Source organism: Eriocheir sinensis, chromosome 46, assembly GCF_024679095.1.
Source record: "Eriocheir sinensis breed Jianghai 21 chromosome 46, ASM2467909v1, whole genome shotgun sequence".
In the NCBI taxonomy this organism is placed as follows: Eukaryota; Metazoa; Arthropoda; class Malacostraca; order Decapoda; family Varunidae; genus Eriocheir; species Eriocheir sinensis.
In genome coordinates, this window is record NC_066554.1 from 11,491,548 (window position 1) to 11,509,047 (window position 17,500).

The 17,500-nt window shown below is 37.2% G+C and overlaps 1 protein-coding gene across 8 annotated transcripts in view; it reads left to right on the plus strand.

The window, feature by feature from the left end:
- The window catches only part of LOC126981110 (uncharacterized), a 126,307-nt gene that overhangs the window by 105,275 nt on the left and 3,532 nt on the right, over positions 1-17,500 (plus strand). For 5 of the 8 annotated variants that reach the window (XM_050831815.1, XM_050831819.1, XM_050831821.1 and 2 more), the window contains one exon: positions 11,382-11,435. The exons of the other annotated variants lie outside the window; for them this stretch is intronic. In XM_050831815.1, coding sequence (XP_050687772.1) covers positions 11,382-11,397 — 16 coding nt within the window. In that variant the 3' untranslated portion in view covers positions 11,398-11,435. The remainder of the gene's footprint in view (positions 1-11,381; positions 11,436-17,500) is intronic. 8 annotated transcript variants of the gene reach the window in all.

Genomic DNA, 17,500 nt, shown 5'->3' on the forward strand with positions numbered 1-17,500 from the left:
ATTTATATCTCCGAAATTGCTAAAGCAACTAAATCAGCTTATTCAATACTAGAGCATCACCAAGCCATATTTTCCTTGCTTCAAACTGTTTTTTTTTTTTTTTTTTGCCAAATGTAGATTTACTCTCCTCGCCCCTCCTTCCTCATTTTATTATATTACAAATTGATGTCATTATTTAGGTCAGATAACGAATTTCAGTTTGTTATTTTCTTGCCAAACTCATGTCTTCCCTTCACATAATCTTTCTCTCATCATTACAAATTTGATAATGAATGAGTTGTTATCCTCACCAAACATATTTCTCTCTCATCTCCTTTCCTTCAATCTTTCACATTACTACTAAGCGTTAGAATGAATTGGTCGTTATTTCTTTAAACCTAATTTTTTTTTTCAACTTCTCATGCAATGTTTCTCCTTTTTCCTTCTCTCTTTTTTGCTATTCCTATCTTTTTTGCATATTTTTTCTCTAACTTTTCTTTTCTTCTCATCTCTTTCCTTCTGTTAATCTTTAATACGTACATACAAAATCACATTGATAATGAATTGGTCGTTATTTTACTCCAAACCAAATTCTCCTTCTCATGCAATGTTTCTCCTTTTCTCCTTCTTTTTTTGCTATTCCTATCTTTTTATATATTTTTCTCTAACATTTCTTTTCTTCTCACTCCTCCTTTCCTTCAATCTTTCACATTACCTACAAAACTGATAATGAATTGAACGTTGTTTACACCAAACCCTAATTTTCCTTCTCATGCAATGTTTCTCCTTTTCCTTCTTTTTTTGCTATTCATCTCCTATACTCTTTATTTTCTCTAACTTTCTTTTCTTCTTTCTTCATCTCCTTTCCTTCAATCTTTTCCACATTACTACTAAGCTTGATAATGAATTGGTCGTTATTTTGCTATCAATCAACCTAATTCTCAGCCTCTCTCTATGCAATTGCTTTCTCCTTTTTCCTTTCTTTTTTTTGCTATTTTTATCTTTTTCTCTAACTTTCTTTCTTCTCAATTCTTCCTTCTAATCTTTTCTCATTACAACAAAACTGATAAATAGAATTGGTCGTTATTTTACCCAAACCTAATTCTCCTTCTCATGCAATGTTTCTCCTTTTCTCCTTCTTTTTTGCTATTTTTATCTTTTTTTCTCTAACTTTCTTTTCTTCTCAATTCCTTCCTTCAATCTTTCCATTTACAACAAAAACTGATAATGAATTGGAGTCGTTATTTCTACCCAAACCTAATTCTCCTTTCTCCTTTTTTTTTGCTATTTTTTTTTTTTATATTTTCTCTAACTTTCTTTTTCTCTTCTCATCTCCTTCCTTCAATCTTTCATACATTACTACAAAGGTGATAATAAATTGCTGTTATTTTATTGCACACATATTTCTTTTTTCATCGCTTTCTTCATTATTTTCTCCAAGCTTATTTCATCATTTCATTTTCATTTCATTTCATCATTTAAGACAGCGAGTAGCGGGCTTTTTTTATTATTGTTTCCTTTTGTGTGCCTTGAGCTTGTATCTCCTTTATTTGTAAAAAAAAGATTCACCTTTGCTGCCACATGATGGTAAAGCAAATTTTGTCTCATCCCTTATCCTTTCAGTCTTTTCTCATTATTACAAAACTGATAAGGTTGAATTGCTTGTTATTTTGAAATTTCACATATCTCCTTCCAATCATGCCTTAGTTATTATAATTCTTCTCCTCGTCTTCCTTCTAATCTTTCTCATCATTACAAACTGATAAGGAATTGCGTGTTATTTTAGCCTACATATTTCTTCTAATGCCTTTTAATAGCATATTGTGCCTATCTTTCTCCTCGTCTTCCTTCAATTCTTTTCTTTATCATTACAAAACGATAAGGAATATGCGTTTAGCTCCATATTTCTAATCGCCTGAATTATTATATTCTTCTCGTCTTCCTCTAATCTTTCTCATCATTACAAAACTGATAATGAATTGCGTATACTTTTACCCCTGTTTCTTCCCAACGCCCAGCGGATTTTCCTGCCCTTCCTTCAATCTTTCTCATTATTACAAAACTGATAAGAAGGGGTGCGTGTTATTTTAACCTCACATATTTTCTAATCGCCTTGTAGTATTATATTCTTTCTCTCTCGTCTTCCTTAGCAAGTCTTTCTCATCATTACAAAACTGATAATGATTGCGTAATATTATTTTTGCCTCACATATTTCTTCCAATCGCCTTAGTTATTATATTCTTCTCCTCGTCTTCCTTAATCTTTCTCGTATTACAAACTGATAATGAATTGCGTGTTATTTTTACTCCATAGCTTCTTTAATCCGCCTTAGTTATTATATTCTTCTCCTCGTCTTCCTTCATTTTCTCACTCAATGCAAGCTGATCATGAATTCCTTGTTACTTTAGCTACACGAATTTCACTCTATCGCTTTCCTTTGTTAGTTTCTACATAATATATTTCATCATCACCATCTCGACTCCTCCCTTCCAGTCCATCCACCAGACTTATCTATTAAATACATTTCTTCTCAATGTCGTTCTTCAAGGTCTTTCCATCGATTACTGAAACTGGATCATGAATTGTTTAAAGTTACTTTATCTACACGAATTTCCTCCTATCGTTTTCTTCCTTGTTATTTTACAAGCATATATTTCATCATCATCTCGTCTCCTTCAATCCATCCGCAGACTTTATTTTATTAAAGCGAAGGGAAGGAAGTAGTTGAAAGGTTGAAGCCTTATGGCTGCGATACTGAGATTTAGATAATGAATTCCAATATCATAAAAAGAGAGGAATGAGGTGTAATATACAAAATCCTTTCAATACGAGACACGGGAAGAGGAAAATAGGCTGGAAAATGCCTCGTCCGTGAAGTGACCGGACGATCGATAGTGTGTGAGGAGATGAAAAAATAAATATATAAAAGAGAAAAGTTGACGAAGCAGTGGAAATGAGAGGGCATGAAAAACAAGAGAGGAGAGGAAAGGAGAGGAAAGAGGAAGACATATCTGAGGAGAGAGAGGAGGAAGGACATGAAAGATGGATTGGAGATGAAATGTAGAGCGCAAAAGAAGGAAAATAGATTAATCAGTGAAAAAGAGGGTACACTATTAACCCCAAAGAGGAAAAGAGGAAAAGTATCGCCAGTGAGTTTGAAAGGAAAAATAAAAGGACACAGAGGGGAGGAGAAAATATAATAAGCTATGAAAGTGAGAGAAATTATTAGAAGCACAATATTAAGCAGCAGTGAAATGATGAGAGGAAAATCAAGACCACAATAATAGAAATAGATTAAGCTAGGGAAAGTAGGAGGGAAATTTAGGAACCCAAAGGAAGAAAATATATAGAGTAGGGAAAGAGGAGAGGAGGAGTTAGGAGCACAAGAGGAGGAAAAGTATATGAGATAGGGAGATAAGAGGAAGAAATGGGAGTAAAAAAAGAAGAAAATAAATTAAGTTGAGAAAAAAGGAATTCAAACCATAAAATTTTAGATCTCATTTCTCATCCTCTTAATAAGTAGGGAAAGAGAGAGGAGGACTTAGGAGACTGAGAGAGGAAAATATATGAGACAGTGGAGATAAAAGAGGGATAAATAGGAATAAAAAGAAGGAAATAAGTCAAGTAGAGAAAAAGAATTCAGAAACCATTTAATTTGTTTTACCTTCTACTTTTGATATTCTTCCATTTTACTCCTTTTTTTTTTACGTCTTACGCCTCGGCCATTGCGCCCGGTAGGCATCCTTGAGGGGGCTTGGATGGTATCGGCCTCATTACTCCGTCATCATGCGTGATGGTAAGTAAGCATTTATAGTGGCAGCATCTTACTTTTACTCTCTTACCCTCGCTAACTCTTGCACCTGTTTACTCTCTAACTTGCAGCGCCAGAAAAATATTAATAAGAAACTGAAAAAACAAAAGCATAAAAACATAAAAAACAAACAAAAAAACAATTTACTTCTAACCATTTTCAAGCTTTGTGTAAAAGTAGAAGCAAAAATGAGCATTGATATTAAAAAAACTCCGCCACTTATTTAGACATTTCTTTCTCAAATAAAATAACAAAAAAAACAAATACAAGCTAAAAAACGAATACAGGCTAGTTTTTCATGTTTTGTATCTACTATATTTTGTATTTCAAGTCCAAGGTTTAGCAGGAGAGAGAGAGAAAAGAAAAATATTAGATCTTAGTGATTATATACGGACGAAAAATGAATTATGAATGGAGGGAGGGAGAGAGAGAGAGAGGGATGAAAAAGACTATAAATAGATAAATAGAGATAGGATAGACAGAGAGAGAATGGAATGTGTGTGTGTGTGTGTGTGTGTGTGTGTGTGTGTGTGTGTGTGTGTGTGTGTGTGTGTGTGTGTGTGTGTGTGTAAGTGTGACTGTATATGACAGTGTGTATGTATGTTGCTGCAGATTCTTTCTCTCTTTCTCTCCTTCTTCCTTATCTAGCTTGCATCTACCTATCTTGCCTCCTCTCTTTGCTCCTGCCATGTTCTGCCTTGCTATGAACAAATCTTCAGCCTTGGCCCTGTCTGTACTACCCTCCTCTTGCCCTTGTCTTCCTCAGCACCTTCGCCTTCACTGCTCTTGCCCAGTCTTACCCCGCGTCTCCCGCCCACCTCAGGCTCCAGTTCTCCCCACTGACTTGCCCCCCTCGCGTGTGTGTTGTCGCATGGACCCGCCTCTACCTGTTTTCAAGCTTCCACGCCTCCCTTGCCTTTTGTCCGGGCGTATCCTCATAAGAAGCAGAAGGATAGTCTTTTTAGGAAATTGCATCACATGGTTTTACATTTTTTAGAAGATTACATGTTTTTGCTCCTCCCCGTAAAAAAAATCACAGTGGTATAATCTTATTTCAATTAACTGTTCGTGTTGTTTTGGACTTGTATCTTGATGATGAGTTAATGAATATTGATTAGAAATTCAAAATACTTTTTTTTTTTATAGAAAGGCCTAGAATTTCTTGCCATTCTTAACCCTAAAAAGAGGAAATCACAGTGGTTAATCTTATTTTCTTAATTGTTCGTGCTGTTTGGACTTGTATTTCGGAAGAGTTGATAGAATATTATTAGAAATTCAATGTACTCTTTTATTATGCCAGTCCACAAACTCTGCCATTCTGTTTACATCCTCCCTGTACTAAAAAGATAAAAAATTGCAATAGTTAATTTTATTCTTTAACTATTCGTGTTTGTTCAGGGACTTGCATTTCCACCACTCAGCTGATGAATATTATTAAAATTCAATGTACTCTTTTCTTTCTAATACCAAGGTTACAAATTTTGCCACTTGCCCTCACTGCTGTATAAATAGAATATAAAGTGACGGCAATATTAAATTTACACCTGAATTTATAATTAGCGCCAAATATACAGTTACTTGATTTATACAACAATAACCACCCCACCATAACCCACAGTTCCTTCTCTTCCCTCCCTACTTGATACATAAAACATTCACAAACACACACACACACACACACACACACACACACACACACACACACACACACACACACACACACACACACACACAGTATTTAGAATCTGTATATTACGTAGTCTTATAATATGCCATACAAACATATGCAAGCTTCCCTCACCCATAACTCTTAATATACACGTCTTTAGTCTTAATGGTTTAAAATATACATACATGAGTCTTTATACTTTAATACTTCAGAATGCAATACCTGGAAACTATACATAAGCAACACAGACGCAGATACAAGCCCATCATCCTTGCGCCTTCACACACACCCTGTTGGTAATTCTTAAGACTCTTAAACGCTCACCTCGCCTCCTTGGTAACCTAAAAGCACACGCATTGTCTTTGTGTACATTTCCAATACAGTGGCTTCCCATGTAAAGCCAACCCTCAGCGTGGCACACACTTGCATCACTTATTCTTGGACACTACACACCTGGGGCCTTCTGAGAGTGTCAAAGAACGTTCACACCCAGGAAGGCTGGCGACATACACGCTAGCCCTGGTGAGTGCGCGCCCCCTGAATGGTTGCTTGACCGTCTGGACGATTTATGGACACCCCAGCACACCCCCACCACCCACACACACAACATACACACCACCCACCCACCCATGGCACACACACACACACATGCAAACACACGCCCCTCCTCTCTCCTCACACACACACACACACACACACACACACACACACACACAACAAACGCTCTCTTTTTATCTCTTTCTTAGCGCGCGACAACACTGATTGCAGCCTAAAAAAAAAAAAATTATAGCCCACATGAGTTTCTCGCTTGAAAAAAAAGAAATCTAATCAACTTATTTTACAATTCCACTTTGAAAACGTTCGAGTAATTTAATTCCCTTTGCTCCTTCCCCTTCCCACCCCTCCCCTTCTACGCCTCCTACCCTTCATCCCCAACTATTCCAGTTACCTCCCCTCCCCCTCATCAGTAGAAAAGTATAGAATTGGACTGAAAATAATTGACGATCCCCCAAAATCATGAGAGAGGGCGAGTCACTGTATTTAGAATTTTCCTTTTTACACTTTAGAACGAGAAGAAAAAATGTTTGCAAAAAGATTAAAAATTCCATGTTAAAAATGAAGGCCAAACTTTTTGTGTCTTTTAGTAAACCAAAAGCGTCTCATTTATTTTTTTCCAATATTTTGCAAAAAGGAAGTTAAGTTGTTTTTAGTAATGGGAAAGAAATTGAATATATATTTTTTACTCATGCACACACACACACACACACATGCACACACACACACACACACACACACACACACACATACACATACAGGCATAAAGGCACACCCTACCCATCCACAAGCCACATACTAAAAAACAAATATACACCCCACACACACACACACACACACACACACACACACACATGCACACCTGCAGCCCCCTCCTCACCTCCTGTAAGCCCCCCTAGGGCACATAGTTGTTAGGATCACCTCCACCTCCTCCCAGCATGTGCATCCAACCCCTGTAGAGTGTCATTACCTGGTTGAGTTAATGCACAGGGTACTATGGGTCCACTAATTACCCTGAATTAACGACCTTTATTTGTGTAACAGGTAACCAAAGAGGTGTATTACAGGCTTAATTAACACCACAGTCATTACCATGTGAGAAGAGTGTGGTACGATAATTCAGTGTGTAAAAAGTGACGTTACAGGATAACCTCTATAGAAAGTGAAGTTACGATAATCTGTGTAAAAAGTGGACGTTACATGATAACCTTAGCAGAGAAAGTGATACATGATAATCTCTATAGAAAGTGGCGTTACAGTAATCTCTATAGAAAGTGACGTTACGATAATCTCCTATAGAAAGTGACGTTACTGATAATCTCTGCTATAGAAAGAGTGATGTTTACGATACAATCTCTATAGAAAGTGGCGTTACGGTAATCTCGTATAGAAAGTGATGTTACGATAACGGGTCGCTAGAAAGTGATGTTACGATAATCTCTATAAGAAAAGTGACGTCGTTACGATAATCACTATAGAAAGTGACAGGTACGATAATCTCTATAGAAAGTGACGTTACGATAATCTCTACAGAGAAAGCATGACGTTACAGATAATCTCTGTAAAAAGTGACGTTACGATAATCTCTATAGAAAGTGACGTTACGGTAATCTCTCATAGAAAGTGATGTTACGATAATGTAACAAGAAAGTGATGTTACTGATAATCTCTATAAAAGCGATAACCGATAATCTCTGTAAAAACTGACGCGTTACAGTAATCTTATTTCTCAAACGTACTGCAAAAAATCAATTTATTTGGATCAATTATCAAGCACCGTGGAATAAGGTGCCGTGAGAATACAAATGTTATAAGCTAGGAAGTTTAGACTAACCCTTTGACACACGTAAGACACAGCGGCATGAAGGATGAAAAAGAAATAAAGCATAGAAAATAGCAGATTTAAGTCACGACGGACCAAGAAACGGAGAATCATGCAACAAGGAGTCAGTGCGGAGATATAGAAGTCTGTCAGTTCGTTATATATGATGACGTTACCACTGCAGTTGAGAAGGCAGTTACAGAGAGGAAAAGAGCAAGAATGGCGCCACTAAAAACACTTCCCTGCGCCACTAACTTCTGCTAGGCAGATCGCAAGGCCACATCATGAAAGCCTACCAGACTAAAGCCAATGGGGAAAAAAAAAATGAAGTAAAAATGTATACTTTATCACTTACTTAATGGGTGAGAAACCAAGCGAAATATTCTTGCACAAATTCCGGTCCTTTCTGCCGTAACAACAACTGCAGCTCTTGCCGACAACACAACAGCGCCAACAAGTAAAAGAGTGTGAAACAAAGCCGAAATTAAAACAGAACCAGCTCAAAAGACTGGCCAATCCCTTGGTAGAAAGAGTGGGCCATGAAATAACTAACATCCAATTAAGTGTGTGGAGCCAGCCAATACCTGCACGGACCAGAGGAATTCCGCACCTGGAGACTTTATTTTAATGGGTTCGATTTAGAAACACTGGTCAGACTTTTCTCTTTTGTTTTATTTGACAAGACCAAAGTAATCTGAACGGAATGTTATTTAGTCTTTAGTGGAGCTAAAAAATATGATTGTTATACGTTGCTTAGTGGGGACTTTCAGATGTTTTGATATTCGTAATTCTTGACAAGAGCAAAGAAATCTACACGATTTTATTTGAAGAGACCAAAATAATCTGGACAATTCTACGACTTTTGCTGAAGACTTTATGTAGTAAATATGTTGGTGTACTTTTATTTGAAGAGACCAAAGTAATCTGAATGGAATTTTACGACTTTTACTGAAGACTTTGTAAATATGTTTGGTGTACTTTTATCTGAGAGACCAAAGTAATCTGAACGGAATTTTACGACTTTACTGAAGACTCTGTAAATGTGTTTTTTTTTTATACTTTTATGACATGACCAAAAAAAAAAATACATTAATTTTACATACTTTAGTGAAGGCTTAAAATATGCTTCTCACTTTTGCTTGTAATAGCTAAACCAACACAACACTAGATCTTACAACCTATAATGAGGTCGTAACTTGTAGCACGTTTGATAACCCTTAACTATTATACTGTGAGGATTAACGCACTAATGGGGAGCATACACCCGGAGGCGCGTCTCTTTACTCATTCCCCGCCCTCACTCCCGAAGATCTCCCCGAACAAGCTCCCACGCAGCTGCCTTATCCATCCAAAGTCCCCCCTGGCAGGATCGATCGACTTGTCCCACCCATGAGTTACGTGGGCGGCCCTTGGTCTCCTGCACTCAGGGTTGTCTCCTACAGAATCAGTGAGGACAAAAATAATTCTGAACATATAGAGCACAACCAAAAATAGTATATGGCTTGTGAAATATTATAAAGCACAAGGAAAAATATTATATGGCTTGTGAAATATAATAAAGCACAAGGAAAAATATTATATGGTTTGTGAAATATTATAAAGCACTACCAAAAATATTATATAGCTTATGAAAATGTTGCCACAGATTACTTTATTTCGATTAGAAGTAACTCTGCAATAAATCTAAGTAAAAAAATAAGTTGTTCTCAAATTAATGGCAAAACTAATCAACACAAAAATTTACATGAAGACTAATTAGCCGAGAAAGTTATTAACTCCGTGCCAAATATATGCGTTGGCCGCGCCATAATCAGCTATTTAGCGTCCTTTTGACCTCATGAATGCCGCGCGAGGAGGGAGGAGGAAACAGTGGTCCCATTAGCACTAAAAGCGGAATTGACCTAAAATGGTGAAGAGCCGTGACAGGAAAGGAGAAAACAAATTATCACGAGAAGAAAATAGATTAAAGAAAAACTAAATAAAGAAATAAGCAGAAGTTACTTAAAGGAGGGAAAAGGAGACGCCATAAGAATTACAGAACTATAGTGAAACCAAATTGTCGAAGTTCGTTTCGGCGTTGGCTCCCGCTGGGCCATTTCTCCCCTGCTCTGCCACAGATCCCAACACCTATATTTTCCTCTCATATATTTACCTAAAGCTCACATATAGAGAGGAAGAAAAATGTATTGGGACTGTGTAACAAAGCTGAAAGAAGAAAGGACCCGCGGAACTACAGACCCCTCGACATATTTAAAACACAAGAACATAAGAACGTAAGGAGTCTGCAAGATGGAAGACTTATACCTGAAGTGTGTAGAGCCGTGACAGGGGAAAGGGGAGAGAAACAGATTGACTCCCCCACAAAAAAATAAAGCAAATTGTAAAAGGTAAAAGAAAAAGTAGATATAAATGTAAATGGAAAACAGTTACTTAGTTAACATTAAAAAGAGAATTACCGTAAAGTGTGTCAAGCTAGGATAGTGAAAGAGAAATTAATATATTCCAAGAAAAATATATTAGAATAGGAATAAAAGATTAAAAATGAAGACTGGAGGAAAAAGTCACAGGATTAGTATGAAAAACAGATTACCTTAAAGTGTGTCAGGTCGTGATAGGAGAGAGAGATTCCTCAATACAAAAATCTAATTATAAAGGAAAAAAACGTTGGACATAAAACAGATGAAAAAACAAATTAATTTAGCGAGAAGCAAAGTTACCTCGAAGAAAAAATAAGTTAGTATTGGGATGAAACTCATAAAGGAAAAGAATTACATGAAAATATAAAATTACATCAGAAAAACATAATATTCGTTTAAGGATCCAAAAGTACCTGAACAAACATTATACATGAAAAGCAAATTGCCCTCAAAAGAAATATTTATGAAGAGATTATGAAAAAAATGCAGAAATTCTATAAAACAAAATTATGAGGCCTAAAAAAAGAGAATAGAAAACGGACAGAAGTACCTGTGCATTAATTACATACACCTCTCCTCTCTCCTCCTCATCTCCTCCTCCTCCTCCCCTCCTCCTCCTCTCCTCCCCTTCCTCCTCCTCCTCTTCAATTCTTCTTTTCCTTTTCATTTTCCACCCATTCCAATTCACCTCCCTTTCCTCTCCTCCTCCTCCTCCTCCTCCTCTTCACTCCTCTTCCTCCTCCTCTTCCTCTTCCCTCCTAATATTCTCCACCCACTTCACATCACCCTCCTCCTTTTCTTCCTCTTCCTCCTCTTCCTCCTCTTCCTCTACCTCCTCCTCCTCCTCCTCCTCTTCCATCACCACCACTTCCTCCTTATTCCTCTTTCCTTCTTCCAACCCTCCTCTCCTCCTCCTCCTCCTCCTCCTCCTCCTCCTCTTAAATGTTGTACTTGATGTTGCTTAGTGTTGATGGAGCTAAATCAATGTCAGTCAGTCAGTCAGTCAGTCAAGTCAGTCAGTCCCTCATTTTTCCTTTTACCCTTTTGTTGCTCTTGTTATTGTTGTTGTTGTTGTTGTTGTTGTTGTTGTTGTTATTTTCCTTTGTCTTTTCTCTTCTCTTTTGCAGGGAAACCACTCTTTGATGAAGGAGAAATGTGCCCTTCCCTAATGCCGATCTAAAGTAAGGAGGGATTGGAGGGAGCATTGGAACCTCTCTGTGTATAATTCCCTATTGGTTAACTTATTAAGGGGGGCGGTTGAGTCACTCCCCTTCTTGAGTGTTGCGTGGAGTGGGAGTGAAGGAGGAGGAGGAGGGAGAGCGGGAGAGAGGGAGAAAGAGAGGATGAGAGACAGTGACAGGTGAGAGAGGGAGAGATATAAAATTAGAGACAGAGACAGAGAGAGAGAGAGAGAGAGAGAGACAAACAGACACACACACACACACACACACACACACACACACACACACACACACACACACACACACACACACACACACACACACACACACACACAAAAGACATGAGGAAAGCGACAGAAGGACAAACACAATAAACGCGTCAATTAAAATAACAAAAGAAACAGAAAAACAAACAAATAATAAAAAGAAAAAAACAGAAGTGTGGGAGAACAATATCGGAGCAAAACAAAAAAATATAACAATACTAGAGAGAGAGAGAGAGAGTCACTTTCCTCTTAATAATCTAAGCTTATGGAAATCAGCTTTGATTGGATGGGATTTCCTCCTCCTCCTCCTCCTCCTCCTCCTCCTGTTTCCCTTATCACAGCTGTTCTTCGACACCAAAAGTTTGAAGGGTACTCCGTCTGAGTGTGTGTGTGTCTCTGTGTGTGTTTGTGTGTGTGTGTGTGTGTGTGTGTGCAATCTCTCTCTCTCTCTCTCTCTCTCTCTCTCTCTCTCTCTCTCTCTCTCTCTCTCTCTCTCTCTCTCTCTCTCTCTCTCTCTCTCTCTCTCTCTCTTATCTATCTATCTATCTATCTATCTATCTATCTATCTATATATATATATATATATATATATATATATATATATATATATATATATATTTTTCTGCCTTATCTATATTTCTATCAGTATTTTATCTTAATCTCAATCTCCCAATCAATCTCTCTATCTCTATCAAACTATCAGGGAGGGAGTGACCAGCAACACCTTCTCCTCCTCCTCCTGCCTTGCTTTTTCAGGTCGAGGCGCCGCTTGCCAGAGACACAGGTATTTGATAAGCTTAAGTCTTTTTCCTCCCTCAGCCGCTGTGACCGTGTGCCGCCGCCGAGCTCTCTGGCTCATGGTGGTTGCCTTGGCGTAGTGAGTGAACGGATGGGTGGGAAAGAGTGTATGCTTGAGTTTCATATTGGTGAATGCCTGCTACAAGTATTATTATTATTATTTCCACTGTTACTATTATAATTATTATTACTATTACTACTGCTATTATTACGTCTGTATGAATTTTTCAATGCAAGCGATGAATTTTGCAGTGATGTATGATTTATTTTCCGTTTTACAGTGTTGATTATTTGCTGCTACTACTGATGTTTATACTAATACCAAAGCTAGCAATACAACTACTAAAAAGAAAGAAGAAGTAGAAGAAGAAGAAGAATGATAATAATAATAATAATAATAATAATAATAATAATAATAATAATAATAATAATAATAATAATAATAATAATATTAAAATAATAATAATAATAATAATAATAATAATAATAATAATAATAATAATAATAATAATAATAATAATAATAATAATAATAATAATAATAATAATAATAATAATAATAATAATAATAATAATAATAATAATAATAATAATAATAATAATAATAATAATAATAATAATAATAATAATAATAATAATAATAATAATAATAATAATAACAATAATAATAATAATAATAATAATCGTAGCGCTGTCATTATTACTGTTATTTCTACAAGATATATTATCAACTATTTTACAACATCTTATTTTCTTTCAATGATCAGTAGCAATACAAACAGGACCGCTTTTTGCATATATATCTCAGCTGAATTACACAAGCACACACTCACACACACACACACACACACACACACACACACACACACACACACACACACACACACACAGGCCTTGGATAGACAAATTTTTCAGCTTCCAGGCATGACTACTCCTTCGAAAATATATCCTTTAGTACTTTTTTTCCTAGGCGTCTTATATGTTTTATCGACTAAGAGAATCGCTTGCAACAGTATTCTCCAAACTTTGCCTCTGTAGATATATTCCTTAAATCTCTTAGACATTACTCTTTCAAAAAACTGTTATTTATGCTCATTAGTCATATTCATAAGCGTCACGTATGCTTTCTTTACCATAGAATAGCTTGTAATCATATTTTCTTAACTCTTTTGCTTTAGACACTTTACTTTTCTTCTTTGTTTCACTCTTCCATTAACTTTACTTTTTCATTACTCTTTCGAAAAACTGTTATTTATACCCATCAATCATATTCATAAGCGTCACGCATGCTTTGTTTACCATAGAATAGCTTGCAACCATATTTTCTTAACTCTTTTGCTATAGACACTTTACTTTTCTTCTTTGTTTCTCTCTTCCATTAACTATACTTTTTCATTACTCTTTCGAAAAACTGTTATTTATGCTCATTAGTCATATTCATAAGCGTCACGTATGCTTTGTTTACCATAGAATAGCTTGCAACAATATTTTCTTAACTCTTTTGACTCTTAACTCTTCTTAACTCTTCTTTGTCTCTCTCTCTTCCATTAACTTTACTTTTTCATCATTCTTTCTTTAAACTCTGAACCTGACTCTCGTGTAAGGGAGAAGGTCACCGCTTCTTTAGGCTTCCCTTCCCGAGCCAGGTGAGGGTTGAGGTGTCTCGACCAGGACAGGTAATGGCAGCAGGAGCCTTGACCATATACTAACCTTCCTATTAATCTAGTGATAATTGCAGGCATGTTAGAATTAGTTATCAATATTTCCTGTTTCTATCTCGACTTTTATTACTTGTAGATATATTTCAATGCTGATATTATACTTATTTATACGTTACTGCGAATAGTGTAATGTTTGCTGTTCTTATTGATGATGATATTTTCCATCCCCATTATTATTGTCATTATTATCATTATTATTATTACTTCAAAAGCTTTACTTTCATCTCTAGACCTAGCTTTGTGTCTGTCCCTGACCTCTCCCACAATGCCGGGGTGGCCACTCTATCACACTCTATAGGAACCCAATAAAAATGAACTCCCCAACTCGCCTAAATTAACGCAAATGGTCAAATAATCGCAAATTTAGTCAGGGGGTATCGAGGCGTGTGGCGATGATGGCCCGTTCTCTGTGTCTCTCGCCTGATTTACGAGGGCAGACTCGCATAAACCCGTCACCAGCTCATGATCGGTGTGCTGCTAACGCCCTGGGCACGCACACACACACACACACGCATCGGGACTCGCTATTGTGTGTGTGTGTGTGTGTGTGTGTGTGTGTTGCATGCGCCATTCACCATATCCAGACAATGCGAGATAAATGCGGACGGCGGAGCGCATTCAAGTCTGTGCTTCGGGTCGGTCACGTTATCTACACGAATGTTAAGCTTTATCATACATTTTGAATTCCTGTCATTTGAATCCATTGCTATAACATTTACTATGGTTTATTTTGCTTCCGAATTCATGTCTCTGAGCCCGCCGCTATTGCATATACTGTTATTTATTTTGCTCTTGCTTATAACTTTTTCTCGATAAGGATGGGAGCAAGGAATAATATAAGAAAGGAACCACACAACAGAACACCGACCAGAAGCAAGAACTATACGCCAGAGACCACGTAACTCTGACTCCTAAGCGCATTACACAGTTTCCTTTGTCCTCTCTCTGTACCGTCAGACTCTCCCATAGATACCAATTATTCACACACACACACACACACACACACACACACGAACGAATGATATATCCTCACGAGACATTCCTCTTATTCTCTCTGTTCATTTCATTAATTTGCGACGTGACAAAAGATACAAAAAAAAGGACTTTTAACTCTCTCTCTCTCTCTCTCTCTCTCTCTCTCTCTCTCTCTCTCTCTCTCTCTCACTTAAGCAATTAGAAACATGACAAGAGCTGAAAAAAAAAAAATTATGAAGAGAAGAAAAAACAAACACTCACAAACTTTTAGGAGGAGGAGGAGGAGGAGGAGGAGGAGGAGGAGGACACAAACGACACGCAGAAAACGACTTCGTGTTGAGACCAAGTGTGACCTCAAAGGGAAAGACGTGACCTTGAAACGTGCCGGTCACACACACACACACACACACACACACACACACACACACACACACCTTCATGCCTTATCAGTCACTACCTCCTACTCCTCCACCTCCTTCTTCACCTCCACCACCTCCTCCTCCTCCTCATCATCATCATCTGTTTTCCTCTTTTTATTCTCCATCTTTCTGTTTCCTCCAAGCTCTCCCACAAGCACAGTTCCCTCACACTCTGGTCCCCTCCCTCCTGACACACTTACTCCATCGCGCCCTGCAACGCTTCCACAAACATGACATTTTTTTTTCCTCCTCCGCCATACGAGTACAAAGTGAAACGGGGCTCAAACTAACGCGATTGCTAACGCTCTTAACCTAAGCCTCCTAATATCCTATCGCTAACGTCCTAATTAATATCCTAACGCTAACGTCGCGCCTAAAAGAGTGAGACAGACAAGGTACAAGGCTATATGAAAAAGACTTCCTCTCAACGCGATAATACCCGTAAACAGATTTGCTAAGAGGTTAACAGACAAAGCTATATGAAAAACCCTCCCTCTCAACGCGATAATACATGTAAACAGATTAGCTAAGAGGTTAACAGACAAAGCTATATGAAAAACGCTCCCTCTCAACGCGATAATACATGTAAACAGATTAGCTAAGAGGTTAACAAACAAAGCTATATGAAAAACGCTCCCTCTCATCGCGATAACACCCGAAAACAGCTTATTGAAGACAGGAAGGAGAAGGGACAAGGTCGTCAGGCAAACGTTCCCTTGTCAGGTTTTCTTGGCAGGCTATTGACATGGACGCAAAGGAGTGAAGAGTCTTACACAATATCCATCTCACTCATCTCATCTACTCGTAAAAGAGGGAAGAGAAGACACAAGATCTTAATGAAAACGTTCCCTCTGTTGGTTTTCTTGGCGGGCTATTGACAGGGAAGCAAAGAAGTGAAGAGCCTTACACAATATCCATATCACCCATCTCATCTACTCGTAAAAGAGGGAAGAGAAGGCACAAGGTCTTAAGGAAAACGTTCGCTCTGCAGGTTTTCTTGGCCGGCTATTGACAGGGAAGCAAAGAAGTGAAGAGCCTTACACAATATCCATCTCATCCATCTCATCTACTCGTAAAAGAGGGAAGAGAAGGCACAATGTCTTAAAGAAAACGTTCGCTCTGCAGGTTTTCTTGGCCGGCTATTGACAGGGAAGCAAAGAAGTGGATAGTTTTACACAATTTCCACTAGTAATCAGAAAGACGAGAGATATGTTTCATTTTAAGCTTGGTATGCACAGTGAGGAAGAGGACTAATAGGAAGAGTAGAAAATAGCGAAATCAACAAAATAGCAGAAGAGAGGAAGAGAAGGAGAAAAAAGCTTTAAGATCGAAAACTAGAGATAAACTTTTTTTTCTATTCGTTCAAAGCTAAATCAACAAAAAAAAAAACAAGAGAGAAAGAGAAGGAGAAAAATGCTTTAAGATCGAAAACTAGAGATAAACTTTTTTCTATCTGTTCAAAACTAAATCAACAAAAAAAAAGAGAAAGAAGAAAAAAAGCTTTAAGATCGAAAACTAGAGATAAACTTTTTTTCTGTTCGTTCAAAGCTAAATCAACAAAAAAAAAGAGAGAAAGAGAAGGAGAAAAAAGCTTTAAGATCGAAAACTAGAGATAAACTTTTTTTTCTATTCGTTCAAAGCTAAATCAACAAAAAAAAAAGAGAGAAAGAGAAGGAGAAAAATGCTTTAAGATCGAAAACTAGAGATAAACTTTTTTTTCTGTTCGTTCAAAGCTAAATCAACAAAACAAAAACAAAAAAAAGAGAAAAAGAGAAGGAGAAAAAAGCTTTAAGATCGAAAACTAGAGATAAACTTTTTTTTCTGTTCGTTCAAAGCTAAATCAACAAAACAAAAACTAAAAAAAGAGAAAAAGAGAAGGAGAAAAAA